This window comes from Cyprinus carpio, chromosome A24, assembly GCF_018340385.1.
Source record: "Cyprinus carpio isolate SPL01 chromosome A24, ASM1834038v1, whole genome shotgun sequence".
NCBI lineage: Eukaryota > Metazoa > Chordata > Actinopteri > Cypriniformes > Cyprinidae > Cyprinus > Cyprinus carpio.
Window position 1 is genome coordinate 14,748,640 of NC_056595.1, and position 24,713 is coordinate 14,773,352.

General features: G+C 35.9%; 2 protein-coding genes across 11 annotated transcripts; one reads left to right on the forward strand and one right to left on the reverse strand.

Moving 5' to 3' along the window:
- Window positions 1-4,240: 4,240 nt before the first annotated feature.
- On the forward strand, window positions 4,241-17,629 carry LOC109054021 (xin actin-binding repeat-containing protein 1). 10 transcript variants are annotated; one of them, XM_042714299.1, is made up of 9 exons: window positions 4,242-4,378; window positions 4,977-5,154; window positions 5,967-6,027; window positions 7,276-7,632; window positions 7,705-7,792; window positions 10,336-10,481; window positions 10,777-10,824; window positions 11,308-11,395; window positions 11,498-11,639. In XM_042714299.1, exons 2-9 carry the CDS (start codon window positions 4,997-4,999, stop codon window positions 11,503-11,505), a joined length of 954 nt encoding a protein of 317 aa, XP_042570233.1. In that variant the 5' UTR covers window positions 4,242-4,378; window positions 4,977-4,996; the 3' UTR covers window positions 11,506-11,639. The 10 variants fall into 10 exon arrangements, with proteins under 10 accessions (XP_042570226.1, XP_042570227.1, XP_042570229.1 ...); XM_019071337.2 differs by having other exon boundaries at window positions 11,332-11,395; XM_042714298.1 differs by lacking the exons at window positions 11,308-11,395; window positions 11,498-11,639 and adding exons at window positions 16,590-16,720; window positions 17,057-17,629 and having other exon boundaries at window positions 4,243-4,378.
- A 60-nt stretch (window positions 17,630-17,689) lies between these two features.
- LOC109077787 (solute carrier family 22 member 13-like) lies at window positions 17,690-23,300 on the reverse strand. Its single transcript, XM_019093196.2, has 10 exons — window positions 22,802-23,300; window positions 21,698-21,801; window positions 21,344-21,498; window positions 20,979-21,147; window positions 20,629-20,749; window positions 20,084-20,178; window positions 19,566-19,780; window positions 18,458-18,566; window positions 18,140-18,349; window positions 17,690-17,978 (listed from the first exon to the last, which is right to left on the reverse strand). The coding sequence occupies exons 1-10, from the start codon at window positions 23,174-23,176 to the stop codon at window positions 17,912-17,914; spliced, it is 1,620 nt and encodes a 539-aa protein (XP_018948741.1). The 5' UTR covers window positions 23,177-23,300; the 3' UTR covers window positions 17,690-17,911.
- Between the last annotated feature and the right edge of the window lie 1,413 nt (window positions 23,301-24,713).

Here is a 24,713-nt window from a genome sequence, read left to right on the forward strand (position 1 = left end):
GCTATTTAACACAAAAGAGGGAAGTCTGTTTATCATGTTACCATACAGTAGTCTTGATTCATGTAGAAATCTGCATCAATGAACAACAGCTCTTTGTCCCTGTGCTTTCTAATGTTCAATCTGATGTGTCTTGACGATGACTCTCTCCTGCCCTCTATCGATCGATTTGAAGTATTACAACGATAAACAAAGCAGATCAGTGCGGCCCAGTTTTCATGATCTTGATTTTTGAGAATATGGTTTTCCAAACGTTCCCAAAGTTTTGTCAGATTAGTCTGGCCAGATAATTAACAGAAACTAATGTCAAAAAATATACTAAAATCAACGCATGTTAGTGTCAAAAAATATACTAATTGCGATTGTAAGGTATCTACCTACAAATATTAAACCTAGAAATTAAGATTGGATTGTAAGGTATACCTATTTATTGGCTATGGTTGAACTTGTTTCGAACTTATGTAAACATCTGATAAATTGGGGCACGTTGCAGTCCAGATGGGATGAGAAATCCAGTCACATGAAAGCTGTTCATAACATCTTATGAAACAGCAGTCTTCATAACAGATTAAAGGATTAGTTAACTTCCAGAATAAAAATGTCCTGTTAATTTACTCAGCCCAATGTCATCCAAGAAGTTCAGGTCTTTCTTTCTTCAGTCGAACGAAATGAAGGGTTTTGAGTTAAATATTCCAGTATATTTCTCCATATAATAGACTTCAATGGGACCCAACGGGTTGAAGCCTGAAGGTGCAAATTGCAGATTTGTCTCCGTTAAACCTCTATTTTTTATTTTTCTTTAAATACTTGAAATGTTATTTGCATACCATACCCTCTTCCAGCAATGTCAAAGCCTTGAAATCCTATACGTTGTGCACAAAGTATAATATTTATGCTTTTTTAATAAAGTGCTATTGACTAGGTGTTGGGAGTGTGGGATTTAGCAAACTTTTTATTTTATTTTATTTTATTTATTTACTTATTTGTTTATTTTAATTGTGATTTATTTTGATTTCTTCTCAAATTTAATGTTTAATGTTTAATGGCTTGGTATTTTGTTTTTGGCTATTTTCTAGATTCTTTTTATATTGTTTATATATATTATTGTTGTTATAATCTGATTTGAGTTGCTATTATGTGTATTTATCTTTATGTATGTTCATTAATAAAGAAAAAAAAGCAAAAAGCGAACGTGCAAAGAAATTCCTTTTACCTTTAAAAGGTAATTCAACGATGCCAGATGATTTTGAAGTTGGAGGAGAAAATGAGATGGAGTTTTTCGCCTTACCCTACCTTTTTGAACCAGAGAACACAGACGAAGAGCTTATGTAAATTAATGGTGTATTTTGATTTTGAAGTTTTAGGAGAAAGTAAAAAAAAATACACAACAACTATTTAATGAATTTATTTAATACATTTAGGATAATCTTCCAAGTAGAATGTTACGACCTGTCATGTAAATGACTATTTTGAGTTTTAGAGCATTATTAATGAATATTAATTCATTAAATCTTAAAGATGAAATTTTTTGATATTTTACATATTCACTAAATCATAACATGGATCTCATACTTCAGCAAAACAATGGATTTCTTAAATAAAAACAAAAGTAAACAGCATATAGAGAGTTGTTATGTAGTAAACAGATCTACACTCAGTCCTTTCAATCAACACTTCACTTAAACACACAGCTGATCTTGGATCAGAGATGCAGGGTAAATAATACACTGGGGACTCAGGAAAGACAAAACAAATACCTCTTTTTGCCCCACTGACCATTGCTGAGTCTTATGGAGACAGACTGTAAGATCAAGGCAGAAACTCAAATCCAGTCATTTCCTGGACTGTCATGGACCACTGAAGTTCACTCAAGTGAGCTGTTCATGCACTAAACACACAAACATGAGCATTACAGTCAGAGCACCTATAGTCAAGTTCCAGTCTTTCTAGATGCCTTCATGTAGGGGAAGGATAAGCCACATTACTGTGTGTAGCATTGTCAACAACCATGTCCTATAAAAACATATTACTGTAATAATAAAAAATGATTGTATTGTTTATGTATTTTCATTTGTAAAATGTTTATTTTAAGATTTTTATCTGTAATTATATGACCTATATGAACAATGCATTTCTTTGATTCTGGAATGTATTTAACACAATTTGCTGTATTTGTACTGTTAATCCAAAACATTTTATTAGTACCATAAGGAAAGTTGCAAATATTTACATTGTTGCTCTATTAGCAACAAAATCAGACAAATATAGATTTAAACACAGCTAAAAGGAATAGTTCATCTACAAATGAACATTTGCTGAAAATTTACTCACCTTAATTCACACCACTCATAAAGTTTGTTTTTTCATCAGAACAGATTTGCCTAAATTCAGCATTACATCACTTGCTCACTAACGGATGCTGCGCAGTGAATGGATGTGGTCAGAATGAGGGTCCAAATTTTCATTTTGGGGTGAAATGATAATTCATAATGATAAATGACCACACAATGACAACACAGTTTGTTTTAGCATGTTTAATGTAAAGAAATATTGAAATTATGAGTCAGATAAAAAGCTTTCTTTCTGTGCTTAAAGTCTGTCTGCAACGTAATCATTTATCAGTCTCTTGTTGGGCACCATGGATGACCCGAAGGATTTGCAGAGTTTTTCAGTGCCACTTACAGGTTGTAAAAATAGCTTGCACCTCCAATTCAACTGAGACATTTAGCTTAAAATAGACGACAGAACTGAAGGAAATAATTTGAAAGCAAAGTACAAGCACAGAGATCAGACAGACTAGTGTTAGTCCAAAGATATATGGCTTTAAAAAAGGTAATTTGTCAAACAGACACAGCAAATGAACTAAGCAGTTCAGGATTAATGACGAGCAGTTCCTCGGGTATTATCCTAAAACTATCTTACAGTAATTTAAGAGTGTAAAATCTGGCTAAGGAAGATTTAATGCAATGAACTGCAAAATGAAAATAATTCCAACTTTGCCTCTAATACAAAGCAAGACTTTATCATGGAAAAACTGATATAAAGTATGAACTGGAAACAATAAATTTTTTGCCAAAAATGGAAACTCAGAAATAAACGTTTTTATCTTAACATGTTTATGATGCAAGACAAACTACTCCCCTAAAATAATGTAATCATTCACTGGTTAACAGGTCTTTGAAGAATCCATTCTTAACCTGTTTCCAGATCGCCTGAAACCAGCCGTCAAGTTTTCAAAGCACTGAAGCAAAAGAAACAGGGCGAAAAGCACAAAGACGTGATTATATCAAATAACATGCAAAAATCAGTCACACTCATTAACACAACAAAGATTATGAACACCGTCTAACTTCAGACTAATAGGTTAATCCATGCATTTCACAACTGGTTTCCCGGTTCCTAATAGAGAACTGCATGTAAAATTTAGACACAACAAAATGCCTCATATAGCTGTTTTTGGCCGCACTTTGTAGGAACGAGATGCCGCACCGGCTCTCAGACAGACTGACCCCTGAACATAAGTGTCTACAGCAGTCTCTACAGGGGCAAAAGTCAAAAGGCAGCTCGACCCTAATAAGAGAATGCATCAGGGGTCCCAGAGACGTGACCTGGGTCATGGTTGAATAATAAAATCTAACCATCTGTTTAACACCCATCACTTCATGTAATGTAATGATAAATTGCAGAGAAATCATTTAAGATGAATTTAGATTAAGATAAGATAAAACATTTAAATTATTAACTCACAGCATTATTGGATCAAAAGAGTATATGTGCTAAATAAATCTGATCATAAAAACACAAAAAAAACACAGAACAATGTATCCAGGAAAACAAGGGTCCAAGGAAAGAAATGCATCTTCTATTATTATTAAACCATTTTATATCATTTAAGGCAATTAAGGCACCAGGTGAATATATATACAGTATATACTCTACCTTATTTACTGCACATAAGGTGCATATTAGGAAAATATTGAAAGGGTACAGCCCCAGTGACAGCTTTTGTACCATTTTTTTCTGAGAGTGTAATGACTTGCCTTCAGTGTGAGAGAATCTCCTGTGGTGACAGACAGCCAGGCCTGATAAACGCTACGCTCGCTTTGCACATATTAAACAACATATAGGCAGAGACAACATGTAACATTGTGTAAATTTCTAAAGTAGCAGCCATGTGTTTTATTGACTGTTATCAAAAAAAAAAAAATTATCCAGCCTTTTTATAGTGTACAAACCTTCACATGAGTCAGTTTTCACAGTGTCAGGTGTAATAAACCACCTGGACTTTGCCCACAGATTCTGCATAGCGAGCTCCTCGCGTGATGCACAGAGAACTATCTCTAGGCATCCGTGAATGGAGTGAGCAACACACTTTTCAGAGGTAAAATATTCACTTATTTTAACCATTTAATGTCAATATATTAAAAACTTGTATCCGATTAAAAAACAACCTCAATTTGTAACAGAGGCTTTAAAATGGAATCATGACAAGGCCTATTTAAAGTATATTTACATTTAGTCATTTAGCAGACGCTTTTATCCAAAGCGACTTACAAATTAGACTTATTTAGCTTTTTAAAATGCATAACGATGACTGACGAGCGTTCAGTAAACGAGTGATGGTTAATTATCAGTTAGCAGATGATAACTGTCATTTTCAACACTGGTAATGATTAATATGAGTTATGTGAAAATTAATCAAAGATGTTATTTTCTGTAGGCTATCATTTATAAACAAAGTACACATTTCTTCTTACTGTGCATGTTCATTTAAAAGTTAAATATGAAAACTGTAAAAAAGAAAAACATATATGTATATATATATATATATATATATATATATATAATACACATATATACTTTAAAAATCCACATTTTTAACGTGCAGTTTAATTACCACTTTAAAAATGTAAGACCACACCATGTGACTGAATGCCACAAATGTGCTCTCTGTCAAGCACCATGTGATTTGTGCTCAGACTGTGTAGGTTGGGCTGTGATGAAGGACAGAGTATTAGGTGAGGAAGAAGAAATGGAAGTGAAGAGCAGCTTACGGAGGGCCCAGTCTCTCAGAAGTGTTTCCACCGATCGTGTCCTGTCCTGGACTGAAGCTGGACTTAGAGACAAGAAGACATCTGTCTCTCAGCTTGTGGCACAGTGAGGGAAATGCTCCTCTTTCTTTCAAAGCATAGTTCACCAATAAATAAATGCTCTTCCATCATTTACTCATCCTTATGATGGCCTAAACCTGTATGACGTGTAACACAAAATGTGATGTTTAACAAGAATGTCTGAGCTGCTCTAGTAACATGAAAATGGATTGGGAAAAAAATGCAATAATTTAAGTACAATAAAAGTTGTATCATAATATTCATAAGATTGAATCATAAGATTCATTCACTACATATATTCTAAGTGACAGATTAAATTTTTAATTATTATCCACTGAAACTCTTGCTTGATATTTGCTTACCATTCACTTCCTCTGTATGAAAACAAGCAGCTTAGACATTCAGCTAGAGATTGTGTTGCAGAAAAAAAGAGAAATGAACTAGGTTCTGAAAGACATGAAGGTGAATAAATTATGATAGAATATTCAATTTGAGTAATCCACTGCTAGTAATCCAAGATTTTTTCATTTGTTTGGTAATAAACTCTCAAAGGGATAGTTCACCCAAAAATGAAACTTCTTTCATCATTTTCTGACCCTCAACTTGTATGAGTTTCTTCTGTTGAACACATAAGAAGATATTTTGAAGAATGTTGCCAACCCCCCCATCCCCCCCCCGATACAGCGGAAATTTCTTCTCTTAATGGACTCAATGTTAATTGACTCTTAACTCTATGATAAAACTGTAAATTACTGTATGCCTTTAAAAAGAAAGTGAAACTTACAGTTCTATTTACCGATTAAATTAAATACATGACTTTATCAGACCTTCTGAAAATCATCTCTTCACCACCACCAGGTACCAAAACTCTCCTGGAAGAAAAGCCAAAGAAGGTGATTCAGGGAATATCAAGCATGAGGTAAAAACACTAAACCTCAGATGCTCTATTATATTTATTCAGTATTATTACATGGCTTTCTGAAAAGCTTGAGTATGACTGGTCAGTCATGACATTCTGAGGTCAGTTATTCCCCAATAATCACTGTCGTTAATAGCAATGCTGTTTAATAACTGCTCATACAGGTATCTGAGACTGCCACTTCTTCACATTTCTTTCATATCACACCGCAAACTTGTTCTCTCGTTTCATTCAAATGCTACTGGTGCCATTTTGCACCAGTTATCGACTGTATTTACTGTAAAATCAGGCGGCATCCTCCCACTCTCACTCGTGAAGCCAACAAGGAAGTTACTTAAACTGCAATTCATCGACTGGCCACTAAAGGCTGGTTCCAAAAGGGAGTCAATCCCATAGACTCCCCATGTTAAAATACCCAACTTTACAGCAAAAAAAAAAAAAAAAAAAGTTTACACCCTGGAACAAAAAAAATGATTTTGGTCTATATAGCTAATTTTGCCCTTCATGACAACTGTGAGGGGGGTGATTTTTTTTATAACTCATCCGTTTAAATTATATTAAGCCTTAAAGTTATGCATAATTAAAGGCATGGCCACTTGAGTGACAGGTGGATTGCCCCTGCTGACATTGCCGTCGCGCTAGGTGGGCGTGGCTTCAGCTACCAGCTCCTGCCTTTTTGCCCATTTTCGATGATCCGGGAGTGACGCGCAGCAAATATGGCGACGTCCTGCTCTGCCCACTTTGAGCTTCAAAAACGCTCTTCAGAAAACTACGGGTGACGTTACGGACACTACGTCCATGTTTTTATACAGTCTGTGTAAAATGAAACCAAAGGACTTTAGTATTAATAATAAGCCTATGGTAATATGATAAATGTTCGTCTTGTTGCTAGAACAAATTATTTATACAATGTTATGGGTTATACAATGATAAACGGGTAAGATTATAAAATAAAACCAGTATTTGTCCCCATCATGATTTATGTGGGGGGAAAACTGTGTAAAAAACGTTAAGATTGTACAATATTCCTTAAATGTCCTCCTAATTAGTTTAATTAATGAGCTAATAAACTATTTATACTCTTTTTTTTTCTTATGTGACAAGCAGCCATGTAACAAGATTATAATAGTGTGTAATGAGATTTTTTTGCGATAACAACCAGCTGGATGAACATAATCTCTTACTAACATATTTGATACATCGTGTACCAGGTGTTTTCTAATTTCTCTCCTCCACCTCAATATGCAGACCACAACAATTCCTGTCTGTGAGAGCAGAGTTGAGACAATAGTGAGGAGGACTGATGTCAAAGAGAAGTCCAGGGTCTCTCCTCTCTCCCCCAGTAAGTCTATGGAGAGTCTCCCTCGGCACAGACCTACAGGCACCACAGCACTCAGGGCGCTCTTTGAGTCAAAGATCACCACCCAGCCTGAGTCCAAGAAGAGCAAGACGGCACTTGAATCAGCGAGCGCTGAGAAAGCCAATAACACTACTCTTCCCGATAACAAGGATGCTGAAGACACAAAGCCACAAGTAGAGGCAGAGGTTAATAACAGCCATAATGAACAAGAGAAAGTGACTGAAGAGGTTCAGGTGATTACAAAGGTAAACGGTTGGAATTTAGAGAGATGTGCATTTGAGCATTTGTATTTACTAATGAAATAATTACTCTTTCAGAGAGCAAGAGCAAAGCAGATCATAACCCGATCTGATAGAAGAAAGACCATTTCTGGCATTTATAGTGAAAAAATATCCCCTCCAGAGGGTGAGTACATGCATAACTTGATTTTTATTATCATTATTATTATTATTATTATTATATAATAATAAAGAATAGAGAGGAGAGAATTATATAAAAATTGTTTAAAAAAAATAATATTACATATTATTTATTTAATAAGATCTCACTGCCTGCCATGATGATCAGGAGTTCTGGGTGATGACTGAAAATTTATTTTTTAAGATACATTTTATACCATTTTATGCTAGTGCTATAGATTATTTTATATATTTTGTTATATATTTTTGGGGTTTGTTCAAAACTCTAACCCAAATGATGGTTTTATATTTTATTTTTTTTTTTTTTTTTTTTAATATTGTAACGTGTAATCTTAATATCAATGTTTACATTTTTTAAGACCATTGAGGATTCTAGTTAAAGGAAAAACTAATAATATTGCAAATTATTTTCTAATACTTTGCTCATGATATAACTTGGGCCACAAGTGAGAGGTCTCCACATTTTAACAGGAAACGCCAGATGACATCACAGCAGAAGCAACAACTGTTCACATTGATATGAGATGAAAATAACATGCATATTTTAGTCATTTATGAGTGCTGGGTTGGGGCAGACTGGAAAAGTAGGTATGTATCTCAACAAGTGATTGACTCAGCCTGGTGTAGCAATAGCAGAATAGCTCCTAAAATAGCTGGCTGGCATTTATCCTTCCATGAGAGCCAGATGGGGTCAGCTGTTACCAGCACAGAAACGGCCACAGGCTTGCTGACACACTTGGAGGACACACATGGCCACTAGACCAGTCAAAGGATCATTACTGAACTAAGTAATAAAGTAATTCAGAGGGATTTGAGTTAAGCTTATGAGCAAAGAGAAGGAGTGCTGAATGGTGAGTTTATGTTTACACATTTTAAAACCGTTATATTGCATTAAATAGTGCATGTACTAAAGAGGATTTCTCACAACATGTCTATTACTGAAGACCACTGTTGTGTGATCAGGGCCACGGGATTTCCAGAATTTGATTATTCATTTGTGTTTTAAAATCAGGCTGGAAAACAAGCTTGACCCTAACATTTTACTGGGGTTGAAACATCGGTAACAAGGAAATAAATAATCATGTTAATTATCAACTGACTAACATGCTGAAATTAGTTAAAGAGGATGTCTATTTGGACACATTGCGTTGTCACACTTTATTTTTAGACGGTTCTAAAGAAAATGTGTTGTTAATGAATAGCTTTTGGAGAATGCAAGGTTTAACCAATGATTATGGAACCAAGAAAAATAATTATATAATCATTGTGATACTAAGATCAGTCGATTAGCGAGAGTGATTTAAGCACTCCCCAAGTAAATGTTTTACTACTATATAAAAAAGACTCAAATCTATCAGATAGTGGGTGTCTGTTCCTGCTTGCTATTCAGATACTAAAATACAGCCACAGTTGATCACAATTTTATTTCACGGGCTTGAAGCAAGACATTATTTTGTCCTTGAAACTGATTATTAGTCTGTACCCTTCTGCTCACTCAAGCGAACTATGTGCTAGTTCTTGGTTCGCGACTGGAAATCCCATTGGTATCTGTGTCACGGAGAGTCAGATGTTTTCCGGCCTAGTTTCTGAGCACACTTTGCACACTACACTGATGACTTGCATTCATAGCAGCTGTCCACATTACTATAATGAGAGCTGACAGAGCAATAACCATCATCATTTCAAAAAGAAAACACTTACATAATTTAACATTAATAACAAAAAAGCCTTAATGGAAACATGAGATTAACTGTTTGATGTAAAAATCAATAAATCAATCACGGTTTTTATAAAGCAGAGGTCCATGAAGGTCCTTTGGGGATCTGTCGACATATAAGATTTTCTTTGTAAATATTCCATTTTTATTTTCAATTATCCAAATGTGATACATGAATGATCTGTTGTGGAATAAAAAGTGTAATAATGTTTGTTACTGTTATAAAAATAAAAAATATTATAAATTGTTATTGAGCAAACACCGCTTTTTTATATTTGGGGGGTCCTTGTGTCCACTGAAAGTGTACAGTAGATAAGGGGGTCTCTGGGTGTGTAGAAACTCAATAAATTATGGTAGTCTATTAAATATAGTAGTACATTAAGCACAATTATAAAGCACATATATTAGTAGAAGCTGATTGTAAAATTATAATAATTTTGGAAGACTTTAGTATGAGGATAGTTTGCAAGGTTATGAATGGAGATGGCTTGGTTTGACACAGATTTGCATCATCATTATTTATTTAAGCTTGCTGGGTCACAGATAAAGTCTCTTGCGAAACGAACAAACAATATCCTTGACAAATCACATGCCTGCTCACCTACACTGAAAGACAAACTGTTCTTTTTAAATGAAACTCATATCTGACAGTTCAGAAAGTCTTTGGTGCCCCCTGATGTGTCCGACTGTGGGTCTCGTTTGTAAAAGCACAGATGTTGACCTTGATTTTATTCCTTTATTTAGGACATTAGGAGACAAAGTTTGAGTCACAATAACCATATCATGATTCTGATCTTTCTGCTGTGTTTCAGAAGATAAAAGAAGGTCAGTCGCAGACTTCAGAGACAACTCAGCTCTCTACGAATTGGAGAAACCCTCTATTTCCGTCAAAGCTTTGTCTGCACTATATCTGTCAAAAGTGGCAGCTGCAGAACCTGCAGGAAACCTCTTGAAACCAGTTAGTACTTGTAGCTACTTTAATTCTTCATGATACAAGTGGTGACCTTTGGGGCCAGGTGGATGAGACAGACTAAAACAGGAAGAAAATGCTGCTAAATAAAATGCATGTAACAACTGTGTTTTTTTTTTTTTGGTTTTTTTTTTATGTCAGTCTAGCTAAAAGTTGCTAAAAGAAAGCTTGGGTATTTATAAATGCTAATATATATTTTAAATTAATAAAGGCAGTTGCTGGTTATTTTTTGATCATATAACCTCACACATACTAATAATTTCCTTGTTTTTGTTTGGTCTAGGACCAGAATCTCACTTCTCCAACTGGAAAAAGGCCAAACGCAAGCAAGGTAAGTAAAAGTAGTTTCAAATATATAGGCCTACTTTAATCCAGTGGTAAAACTTATTTTGGCTTCTTCATTTAATTTAGAGTACAAATTGACCACTAGCAAACATCACCTCTGCTGTGGATTCTGGACTAAATTGTAATATGTGTGTGTAAATGTGTCTTATTAAAAATTAAGTAGATTATGTCATATGATGCACCTTATTCTTAAAAATAAAAAATAAAAATGTCTGATTGCTTAGTGCTCTAAAACATTGGCAGCTTGTCTTTCTGTAATTGCATACTCAAATAAATAACAAATTCTGGTTGTGAACCCTTAGCTTTCAGATGTGAAATAAAATAATAAAGGAAATTGAATTTACTGGGTTTGATAAGCTACTCATTTGCAGGACAGAACATATAATCATTGTGGGTGTTTTCACCGGTCTTTGCACTCATAATCACATTACTAACATAAGTTATAACATTCTCAACTGCCTGTATTCAGATTGCTGACGTTATTATTTATAAGAAACTTTTGGCACAAAACGCTGGTTTTCTTTGGCATGCGGTTTGGCTTTCTTACAGTTCAACAGGTATGTTTAACTTCTTAACCTTTTATGTTTGCTCAAAATGAATTATAATAGACTAATGTTACATACAATAATCTAATGTAGTTGTTCTTTTTCTTCTTTTAGATGGCTGAAGGTGCACAAAACAGCACTGCATATGCACCTGGATCAAATCAACCAATACACCATCTGGAAACCAGCTCTGAAGAACATGAACGACCCTTTACTTCACCACCCCCTACCCGGGAAGCAATGTCTATTCTGCACCAACGGCAACAGAAATGCGAGCTTAGACGACTGCTAAAACACACTTATCCTGAGTTGAAAAATGTAGACAGTTTGGTAGAGGAGGAGTTGGCTGATATTCTTAACTTGGACCCAGTCACAGACACGGGATACCAAAGTGAGTTTCTGTCTAGGTGCTGGCTGTTTGAGAACCATGAAATCAATTCAGTGGATACCCTTGATCAAAAAGCACAGATGAAAAAGGAGTTTCAAGAGGGCGACATCAAGAGAACCGTCTGCATGTTTGAACAACCTTTGTCTAACTCCAACAACAAAGACAACAAACCGCAACTCAACAAATCAGAAGAAGAGACATCAGAGCAGAGCATCAAGGTGGATGTGAAAGCCACGCGCAAAATGTTTGAAATTCATTCAGTGGATAGTCAAAACCCCTGTCCAAGGAAAAACATTGTTTGTGAGGACGAAAGTCGATCAGGCCAGAAACCAAAGAGTAATTCTGAGACTGATGGAAAAGAAACATCAGACATTCACCATAAAAGTCTAACCAGTGATTTCATTGACACAAATGAGGTATTTGTAAGTATATCTAAAGCCAAACAGGTCTTCGAAACGATATCACATGACAAGAAGAACATTTTACCAACAAATGACAATTTAATCCGAGAAGAAGAACTGCTTAAGGCAAATGTCAGAAACAGAGCTCAGATGTTTGAATCAACTCCACTTGATAGGATCAATCAGCAAACCAAAGAAGAGTCAGAAACCATCCTGGAGAACACTAAAGGAACTCTAGTTTCTTTATGCAACTTCAGTATCGTGCATTCTGATGGAACCATCCTTGAAGCTACTGAAACTGGCCATGTCAAGAAAGCAAGATATAATTTCATACAAGAAGAAACAAGACCAGTAATTCATGATGAAGAGATAGTGACTGGATCCATTAAGAGCATCATGCTTCAGATGCTACCAGGAACAAACTTGAACCCAACTGTGACCTTCCTAAAAGAGGACAGTCAGGGCAATGTGGAGATTCAGAAAGTAGATGTCCCTATTCACCAACTTCCATTCACTCGAGATAAAGAGTGCAGAAATGCCAATGTGGTGCAGATTACTGAAGATCTACTCAGTCAAAAGAATTCGCTGAGAAAAGGAGTCTTGATACAGGATGGAACCACAGGAACGAGAGAGATAACTGTTTATGCTCTATTCAACCACAGTGAAGACAGTACAGGGGTTATGGAGTTTGGTCAAACTGATTTTAGAACCATTCCCTCAAGTCTAAGGAACGTTCCAAAGTCTGAAAATGGTGATCTGAAGACAGATATTAGTTCATCAGAAAGTTCTTCAGTAGTAGATACAAACAAAACTAGTAATAATGTGAGAAACATTGAGAAAGAAGACCTTGATCATCTAAAATGCCTGCAGGAAACCTCAAATGTAGATATAGGTGCATCTACTGGTGATACAAGTGAGATTATACCAGGTAAAGTTAACAACATCAAAGCCCTTTTTACTACCAATATAGATGACACAAGCTTTAACATGCAGTTGGATGAAAACAAGTCAAAATGGTCACCTAAAGAAAGATTGGTAACTAATGAAAAAGATAATGCAGTAGCAACAAACCAATCTGAGCATTGTCCTGACACAGGAGACAATCTGAAAAAAGAAAGGATTCTCCAGAATCAAGATATCATGAATGATGAAGTCATTCTTCAAGCAGAGTTAGTTGACGTTGTTGAAGATGATGAGTTGGTGAATCTACAAACAGCCATTGTGAACCTTCATCAGGCGACAATGGAGGCAAAAGCTCTTCAGCAGAGTGTACAAGCAAAATGTACTTCCCAGCCAAACCAAACCCAACAAATCTGTGATTCTGGTTCAATGACCCATGAGTTTGCACCTGTGAAAAACAATGATAATGTAAGTGAGAACGAAGAGCTCTCACAGTTTCCCAAAACTGAACTGGAAGAAGAAAGTAAGGAGGATGTCATGAGAGGTAGCATACAGGCAGCTCTTGATTCCTTGGGAAAATCAAACATTAATGTCACAAAGGGTGATTTTAGAGCCGCCATGATTTATAGGAATTCTGGTAAAGGATATGCAAGACACAAAAAGACGAATGATGTGATGATGAGCCAGATGAACCAGCCTAGTGATAGGACTAGAGAAAGTAAGTCAGCAATATCTTCTCCTGTGCCTCAAGCTGAAAAGAAAGCTTTAAAATCACCTGAGGGAACTGACACAACCCCTTGTGAAAGGCCATTTGTAAACGAGCCAGTGACATGTTCTCCCTTGCCTGTATCTGTAGAAACACCTGCTAAAAATCGTAAAACACCTATTGGACCCAAACCAGCTATCCCACCTAAACCAGATCATTTAAAAATTAAGCCAAACCTTCTTGGTTCTGAAATTGACACAGAACATCTCAACAAATGCCAAGTCCCTCTTGCTTCTTCAAAGCATGCACCAACTGAGCAGATTAAACAATCTTCAATTTCCAAACCATGCCCAGACTCAATGTCTCATGAAGATGCACTCTGCGAAAGTGTAGAGCATACTGAAGCCAATGAAACAGAGCCTACTGATTCATCAGTGAGGAAGACTGAACATCCTAGAGGTAAAAAGCTTAATTGTGTTGAGGTTGTTGAAGAAACTCCAAAGAGCTCCCCAGAAAGCATTGTCAGTGAATCTTCCTCTGGATTTCACGCTACTCTTCAAAACTTTGGGGGAAAGCCGAATGGTTCAGTGCCTCCTGTTAAACCTAAAAGAGTCAAAATGGCAGAAAAAAATCTGAAGAACACAGACAACACCAATCCATTTAACTCTACCACTCTGGAAACTGAACCAGCACAGGGAATCACTTCTCCTCACGACAAAGACTCCTCAGGCGAGACCTGTAAGACAGATAGCAAAAACTGTGAGGAAAGAAATGATAAAAGTGATGATCAACAAGTTAGTGGAGTGGTCAGACGGGAAAAGAAAATTAGAGGAGAGACTGAGGATGAGCGGAGGCAGAGGCTTTCGGTGCACATGGATGAAATCATGAAAGGAAATGTGCCAGCTGTCATGGAGATCTTTGACAAGCTGAAAAAGCAAGAGGAATTGAAAAACATACTGTCCAAAATGGAAGAAATCGAAGAAGACACCAACAAAGTGGATGTGAGCTCACTTAAAAACATTTTTGAGAGCGTACCTGATTGGGTTGTGCCTCAAGAGCCAAAAATAGTCACACCAGAACATACTGAAGCACCAAGTGAACCAGAGATGATGTCATCCATGGAGGTGGCTTTTGGGGACTTAGAGAAAGCTGGTGCAGAGATAATCCGTTTAAAAGACCAAACGCTTGCAAGACTCATGGATGTAGAGGAGGCCATTAAAAAGGCTCTTTACTCAGTATCAACTTTGAAATCTGACTCTGACATTGTAGGACTCTCCGGTCTCTTCAGGGAATCAATGGTGGCCGTACAAGGTTCACCTCCCTCAGGTAATATCAGGAAAATCAGCATTGGGTCAAGCAAATCTCAAAACCAGATGGGAAAGAGGGTTTCTGAACAGTCAACGACACAGAAAAAGCCAGAGCTTTTTATTCCCACAACCAAACAGAGATCAGCCTCACCGACGTCTCCTTCATTTATTTCCATTCAGTCTGCAGCGAGGAAGCCTTCGGAGCTGCCATCACCTCAGATCAGTCCCCTGAAGGAAGAACCAAAGGAAGAGACCAAGCTGCAGTGCTGCTGTAGTGTGCCTTCAGACCACAGGCAATGTTCTGTCACAAAAGGGCCATCCTCGAGCCCTGTGAATCCACAACGGCAGGTCAGTGTGCTGGAAGTACAAACGAAGCCTGAAGGAGAGAGAGTCATTGGAACAAAAACCATCAGCGAGAACTACGAGAGGATAGACTGCTTCGGCAACAAGTTCTACTCCTCGAAAACCTCCACGGTTGTGACAACCCAACCTGAAACCAGAACAACTTCTAAAAAGCTCACCATGAGCAATCCAGCCACATCGGAAATTGTCACATACCCAAGAATCAACACACCTTTTATTAGAGAAGAGCGTCCTAAACTGTAAATTTATTTCGAAATTTATTTCGGTTTTGGTTGTCATGTAATTGCAAGATCTAATAATGTAACAGCCAATGCATTTTTGTACTTTTTTGCTTGGTTATCTTTTGTCATGCAGTCATGCATGTTCTGATATTTTTTTGTTTGTTATATTTTTTGATTTTGTGATGTATTTTTTGATATTTCTGTGAATACAACGTGTCATGTCACATTACAAATTTCAGTAAAAAGTAAGTTTTCATAGGTATCACATTATATGAATTTTCACACTTTTAAAATTGCTAAAAATAAGATTGGATGAACTGAAACACAGTGATCAACCAAAGTATTTCCCCAAATTTTTCTGGTAATTATTTACTAAAAAATCAAGCATTTTAAAATGCCTAGCAGATCAGTATTTTATGGACATTCAAATATGCTTATATATCAAAACATATATAATCCTGTGTTTTTAATAATCAACATTTCTATTTAAATGCTTTACATTTTTTAATCTAACTATTTAAATGTACATTAATAATGATCTGTTAAGCATTCCATTATGTTTATCAATGTAACATTTTTTCATTATAAAGTGTTTTTAGAATTTTAAAGTGTTTTTTGGATTTTATTATTTTTTTGTTTTATTTAAGATGAGTGCTGAGAGTTGTTGGGATTCAAGACATTGAAAAAAATTACCAAAGCAAAATAAAAAATAATAATAATCCAATCGATGGATAGACATAGTGAAGCCAAAATACAGCTTTTACCATGATACCATGCAAATACCATCCTTTACACCAGTGTTTTCCAAGCCAATGCTGCATTAAAAAAATACTCATCCTAATAGCTTGAGTGAATTAAAAGCCAACTTCTGACCCCAAGTCTTATGGTGCAGTGGTGTTAACTCTTTTATGTGACTGTAGTTTCAGCCAGCAGCTCAGGAAACATGCTCAGCCTGTCTGAAACCAGTTTACCCAATGGAAAGAATGGCAGCTGATAAACTCATTTTTCACAAAACCTGTTTCTGCTGCAAACACTGCAAAAAGAAACTGAGGTAAGAATGTTTCTGATCATGCTAAAAGCTGATCACTACAATTTAAGCATGTAAACACATTACATTTATGATTCTAAATGAGTGAAACCACTTTGGCACCATAATGCAACTAGACCATAAATCACAGCAAATGATTAAATAGGAAGGACTGAAGTTGCAGTTTTGCACCAGCTTTCAGACTTTGCCTCTTAAGCTGTTAACCTACAGTACTTTGCTGACGTTGCAGCTGTTGCTTAAAACTGTTAATCTACAAATATGCTCCATATTAATGTGGTTTTTATAGACAACAGATCATGAGAAATAAACTTGCTAAAAAGATGTTTTGCTTGGTTTTAGTCTTCAAAGCTACGCGCCTCTCTATGGGGAATTCTACTGTGTTTTCCACTATCAGCAGCTTTTCAGAAGGAAGGGCAACTATGACGAGGGCTTCGGCCGTCAACAGCATAAAGACCGTTGGGTACAGAGGAATGACACGAAGATCATTTAGAGCTACTGAACAAGTATATTGGCTGTAACCTTGACTAAGAGATGGTCTGATGTAGGCAAATATGATTTTCAGGTCTTTTTGTGATTGTGCTTTAACACATTTAAATCAAATTTAACATGAACATAACTTGATTTCATAAAGCAGTTTATATCTATACAAATCAATATCATGCCATATATTCTAAAATGTTTGTTATGTTTGAGATCTTGATGAAAATGTGTTTTATAGCTGTAATACAAAATATTTTACATTACTGATTGATGTTGATGATCTGAATCATATATATAATTTTTTTTTTTTTTATGTGCTGAAAATAGTATGGATGTCAGCGATAAAATCAAACATGCAGATGTGTACATAGCTTTGAGAAGCCGTTTCATTGTCTCAATTACTAAACTTAATAAAATAAATTCTAAGCTTTCTAGTTGACCCAAGTTTTTTGTAGTATCTGAAAAGCACTGAAGAAAAAACACTACTGCACATTTTCAATCATAAATAAATCACTGATTTTTACTAGTTTTTAAACTGAAACGATAAGAGTACAAATTCATTTTAATCAATAAAACTTGACAACATGACACTTGCAAATTGAAAAGTAAACAGTCATAACTCTGTCTTATTTTCCTCATTCACACATATTAGTAAAAATCAAAAAAAAAAAAAAAAGGAAACTTCAACTACATTTTTAAATATCAGTATAAATTTCATAGTTTTGTGCTCATTTCCTGCTTCTGATTCAGTCCTTTTTCAATACTGGCTTTCCATGATCCCCTGTAAATGGAAAATTAAGAAAAGTAAGATTTAATTCTGTAAGAAATTCTGTGCATCAAAAGTTAAGTACTTTTTCTATGATTTATTATTGGAAGAGTTGTTTCATGCATGGTTGAGTGAAATGTCACCAATATAAAGAAAATGATGGTATATAAACGCACATGCCGTCATCCACTGGAACATCAGTGTGGTCCTGTAGGTCAGTGTTTAGTGTCTCTGGGAGCAGGAAGGTAAGTGCTCCTCCCAGAACAGTAAGAGAGCCGTATATGACCATTGGAATAGCAGGATGATACATGTCCAACAAGCCAGTCATAGGAGCCAGAATACTAGCTACACATGCACACATGGTGTTCAGTCCCACTCCATTTTGCCTATATGATTGAGTTTAAGAACAAGAGCTCATTTAGAATCTATAATTGAATATTATAGAACCTCTGTTACAGAGTGAGTGTTCGTGGAGGTTTCATTTCAGTACACACCTCACAACCGTGGGGTAGAGCTCAGCTGCGTACACAAACACTATAGCGAAAGAGGCAGTGAGGGAGAACTTCCCAATCACTGCAAACACAGTCACAATCACAGGATACTCTGGGAAAAAAGCAGATGGAGTTAAATTCAAGAATATTAATGTGTTCCACTAATTTTCTGTCACATTATGAAACAGTTAAGCAGTTACTGTCATGTGAATGTTTTTCCGTCACAGTCTTACGGCAAATGATTTTATAATTTGGTGATTTTTTTTGCGGACTCTTTTGAATTTGTACACTCGTTTATTAATTTTTGTACCATCTGCTCACAGTGACTGGAGGGTTAGGACCTTTATGATGTTTTGCCCAAAGATCATTTTTGCACCAGTCAAACTGTACAAATGAATATGATATTAGTATAAATGCCCAATTTGTTTTATGTCACATTAATGAGCATTGTGTCATTTTAATGCTTTTTTGTCTGTCATTTGAATTGAAAACAGTCTCATGACAATTCCTAAGAATTTTATGATTTGGTGAATTTGTTGCGAATACACATGCATTTCTATAATCTCATGCATACAAACTTTGTAATATCGGTTCGTGCCCTCCTGAGGGAGGACCTTTATGGTGACATTATGCCTACAAAGCACACAATTCATACAGATCGTACTAATTCATATGAAATTAGCACAATAGCTCAAGGAATTCTCAAGAGATTAGCTTGTTTTTTCTATTTTATGTATTTCACCATCTGAAAGTGTTAAGATACTGTTTGTCTTAATTTAAATAATATCTCTTATTTTAATATATAAATATATAATAATATATCTATATTTTATTATATTGTATATATAACAAACTTATTTTTGTGAAATGTTTTGGTTAAAAAGTACATGCATTTTACCATATGGTGAACATATGGTAAAACATTTGCTGTACATTTTTAGATGTGGTTTAAGTGTTCAAATACTTTTTGTGGTAATTTTAGTTGGAATTGTTGGTTGTATGATTAGATGTTGTAAAAATTTTTGTTTTTGTTTTTTTTTTTGATTTTTTTAGGAAATTTTGGAGGCAAATTTGTTGCTTATTTTTTTTTTTTTTTTTGTGTGTTTCTCACCCGCTGGTATAGCAGGAATAATCAGGCAGGCGATGCCTCCAAGAAGCAGCGCTGCGCTCTGGCAAATCCTCCTTCCGAAGCGCTGAATGAGAGGAATGCAGGAAAGCCGGCCGGGAAACTCTGCAATGCCAAAGATGAGTTGAGTCAGGTAAATGTCCAGGCCGAAGTTCCCCACGTTCAAGCTTACGCCATAGTAAACCAAGCTTGTCACAAACCTACGATGGCATAAATAAACATATGATTATATGCTCGGCTGCCTTTTTAATCACATTAGAAAAGGGTACATAGTCTTTCATTCTCACTGATAATGCTTTATTGTTAACATTTCATGCTGTTGTATTTAACATATTATATTGTATTTAATATTGAAACCTGGAGGTCTTTAAAGAGGTTTACCCACATACAAACTCCTGAATGGTAGACTTGGATAAAGCATCAAAGGTATGGGGTAGTTTTTTCTTTACGTCTTACCACATTTTGGATATATAATAGATATGGGAAATGCTGGCATAACTCACCATATATAGCACATGACGAGAGTTCTCTTTCTCAGGTATCGCAATCGAAACAGGTCTAGCATGGTGCCTGTATTAGCTGTGTTCTCTGCTTCCATCTGATGAGGCAATCTTTCATGTTAACTGATCATTCAAAAAATAAATGTTAAAAAATTTGATTCAAAGGTATGTTTTAGAAGGAAGGAGTGAATTTGATCTTTTGCTGTTTTTCACCCAAATAAGGAAAATTTTGGAACAGATTTGGATTTCACTTGCTCATTAATAGATGCTCTGCAGTGAATGGGTGCCGTCAGAATGAGAGTCCAAAAAACTGATAAAAGCATCACAATAGTCCACAAGTGATCAACACGACTCCAGTCCATCAATAATGTCTTGAGAAGCAAAATGCTGTTTGTTTGTAAGAAACAAATCCATCATTAATAAGTTTTTAACTTCAAATTGTTGCTTCCAGCTAAAATATGGGATTCTGACAGCACACATTCACTGCATTGGATCCACTGGTGAGTAAGTTATGTAATGGGAGAGGCGCCAAAAGAGAAAAAGTTCACCTTGTCGAGCAGAATTTCGGGCACATTCTTGCCATTGATTCGGGCAGCTTTCAATATCTCTTTCTTGGCCTTGTCTTGCTTGCCCTGAGTTAGAAGCCATCGGGCAGATTCAGGGAGAATCCTGTCAAATACACAAGAATAGAAAATTATTAGAAAATAAAACAGCTAATCATAAAAATTTAAAAATAAATAAATAAATAATAAAATAAAAACAATTACAAAACTACTTAAGGTAAAGTGTTTTATATATACTTTTATTTGTGTATATGCCATGTGAACATGAAGCAAATCAGAAAACCGTAAACATGCAAATCAAAAGTTTGGAAACACTAATATAGAATAACGCTCACCAGTAATAGATGCAGAAAAGCCCAACTGGTGCTGACAGAACCAGCTGCAAAATCCTCCAGTTTCGGATACCAAAGGCTAAACCAGACAGCAACACCAGACCAATGGCAAAAAAGCAGTGTGACAATATGGTAAAAAGGGCCCGTTTGTCTGAATCACACCACTCAGTACCTAATACAAATTTGAGATACCATGAAATTAATCTGGTGATATCATAAACAGGTGCAAAATGCATTTTTATAGTGATTTCTATTGTTACAGGGAATTTGTTTAAAGCATAAATGCTCTTCTTACATGTAGTCTAAATATCTAAATGAAATCTCTAACGTTTTAATGTACTTGCATTAGGAGGAGTCACATGTGTTACCCAGAACAAACGTGTTGATAGAGATCCCCGATATTGTTGTGCCGACTACAAAGCGGAGAGCCATGTAGACAAAGATGTTGGGAGAAAATGCTACTCCCACCCCAAACAGAAACTGCAGGAACAAGGAAAGCAGTGTGACAAACCGCCGCCCATACCTGTGGCAAAAAAATAAATAAATGAAAACATATCAGCACAGTTATGAAACCATTGACATAAAAACTAACCCTTTGTTACTGATGGGTTTTAAAAACAAACTGAATACTCTCAAAATGTTGTTTTTGGAAAAACTCCAAAATAACCATTGTGTGTAGAATATCAGTTTTATGTTGATCAGGGATTGTACTCTACACATACTTGTCTGCCATTGGACCAAACAATAGGGCTCCAATAAGACGACCAGCCATGTAGACAGACTGAGATGCCTCATCATAAATCTTATTTTCACACACCAGGTCAAACTATGATGAGATAGGAAAAGAAAACATGATAAAAGACAACAAACAAATGATATGTGTAAGATGTTCCAGTTTGTAATAACTTTTATAACTTTCGATATTACGTTGTTTTTAAAGTCAGTTTCTCTCAGGGGTGTGGACTTGAGTCACATGACTCGAGACTTGACACGGACTCAAGTCCCAAATTTGATGACTGATTTCTGACTGACTGAAATCAGTTCACTGATTTCTGAGCATTTTATGCTTTGTTTGCCTAAAATGAACCATATCATATCCTTCAATATCTCTTTGAAAAAGAATTTTGTAACTTTTAAACAAGTATTAAAATGAGTTCAATGTAGCTGTAGGAGTGTTAAATAAAAAATAGGTTTGGTAAGATAAAAGCTCTTAATTCCTAAAAAAAAAAAAAAAAATCCTAAAAGCTAATAAGTGTATTCAGTAGGTTGCATTAGTGGCATAAGGTATTGTAAGTATACAACAATGTGACAATAAAACAAAGTTTTTCCTTTTTACTTTTGATACTTAAGTACTTTTAAAAGCATGTACTTTCGTACCTTTACTTAAGTAAAAACCTGACTTTACATTTTTCACTTGTAGTGGAGTAGTATTTGACCAGTAGTGTCTGTACTTTCACTCAAGTAATGAAGTTGTGTACTTTGTCCGCCTCTGGTTAAAAGTGTAACAATGAATGGTAGCCTATTATTTCTGGAATATATATCATGATAGTGTTTTGTTAATGTGTGCTTTTTTTTCCTGGACAATAAAAAAGTGTAAAGTCCAAAACTTGAATGTATGCGTTACAGAAATTGACTTTAAAAACGAATCCTACCCTTTTATAATGTGCTTTAATTACTTAATATTGAAAGTATATTATATGTTATGAAAAATATTAACCGGAGAATTAAAAGGCATACCTTTTAAAGTAAAGTAAAATAAATAAACAAAAAATTAAAATCGAAACCTGTAATCATACAGTGATACGATATAAGTTGATTAACGTTACCTCAGTTATAAGAGTGCTGCTGCCTTCTGGAGCCTTATAAACCCATCCTTCAGTACATGATGTCGTGGTGTTTATTCCATAAGCTTCAATTACCTCCAGATCAAGATCAACAGGTGTGAACATCTTACAGCTCTCATATTGTCCATTACTTTCCTGAGGGATGGTGAGGTTCAGCTGCTTCTCCTCTGTCAGGTTGGGAGCTCGCTCTAAGATCCAGCTGCTGTTGCAGTTGTGTGGGAAGCTGATGGCGGTGAAGACCTGGCCGAACATGTGGAAAGCTATGAAGATGTTGGGGAGACAAACCGCCACCAGCAAGCGCTTCTGAAACGCCCCAAACTCGCCGACAGACGACAGGATTTGCGCGAAGTCTATCATGATCACTGCGCGACCGACTGCTCGACTGCGACTCGCGCTTAAAACACCCTGGAGTGAAATTAATTTTTAAACGTGTCAGAGGTTCTGCATGTCTTTACGTGCTCTTATCTGTTACGACAGAGACAGGGCTGGACTGGGACAAAAAAAAAAATCGGCCCTGGCATTTTTTGGTCCAGACGGCCCACCACACTTCGAGATAGATAGATAGATAGATAGATAGATAGATAGATAGATAGATAGATAGATAGATAATGTATATGTATATATATGTGTGTGTGTCAGTCAAAAGTTTTTAAACAGTAAGAATTTTAGTTTTTTTTAAAGAATTTTCTTTTGCTCACCAAGCCTGCATTCATTTGATCCAAAATACAGCAAAAGCAGTAATATTGTGAGATAGTTTTACTGCTCAAAAAACATTTATTATTATTATTATGTTGAAAACAGCTGAGTAGAATTTTTTCAGGATTCTTTGATGAATAGAAAGTTCAAAAGAACAACATTTATCTGAAATATAATTTTTTGTAACATTATAAATGTCTTTATCGTCTTTTGATCAATTTAAAGCTTCCTTGCTAAATATATGTATTCATTTAATTTTATCATTTCCCCCAAAAATAAAAAAATTATACTGACTCCAAGCTTTTGAGTAGTATATGTAGGCTATAATGTTACAAAAGCTTTTTATTTCATATAAATGCTGATCTTTGGATCTTTCTATTGGATATTTCTTAATATTCAAAAATGTTTGACTGGTAGTGTATGTACAGAGATAAAGCACTGCTTTTTTTCACAGCGATAATGACAGCCAGGGGCGTAGGCAGGGGACGGGCAAGAGAAATATTAAGGGAGTAAATTAAAACATTTATTTTAGTGAGTACTACAAGCAGGGCGTCGCTGAAAAATTGTGTTTAAGTTTGTTTACAGAATGCTGTTGTCACTGCTGCAAACTCCCATATATACAAAAAATTATTCGAAAAATATAATTTCCCAGCAGCCAGTAGGCCCCTCCCAAGTGTAGGCCCCTGGGCTTCAGCCCCTTAAACCCGTGCATTAATGCGCCCCTGGGTTCACAGCATAACTCTTGAGCAAAGTTTGCACGTTGCTTGTGTGATATCCATTGGCTCGCCTTCCTGCATGGTTTAAAATAAATATTTACAATATTGCGACATAACCAGCCAACCCCCACCACCCTCTGACCCTTGAGTTCGCGGTTGGGGGCTGCGGATCTGTGCTATGCCACTGGACTCCGTCCGTTAGTCAGCCTAGTGCCCACTCACTTTTGCCCAGGGCCGCCCAAAAATAAAATTCTGGCTACACCACTGAGGACAGCCAAAAGATTTAAAATTAATAGTAATAAAACACGATCTTATGCAAAAGAAGGTTTTTTACACAGATTTTAGTGGTTGAAATGTACTGAGAGGAATTCCAGCAGTTTTGTGTGTGCGCGCGTGTGAGGGACTTTGGTTCATGCATAAGGCTAATGCAGTTGCGGCCTTTTTAATGTGGTCTTAAGATGGCAGTAATATATTAACTGTTG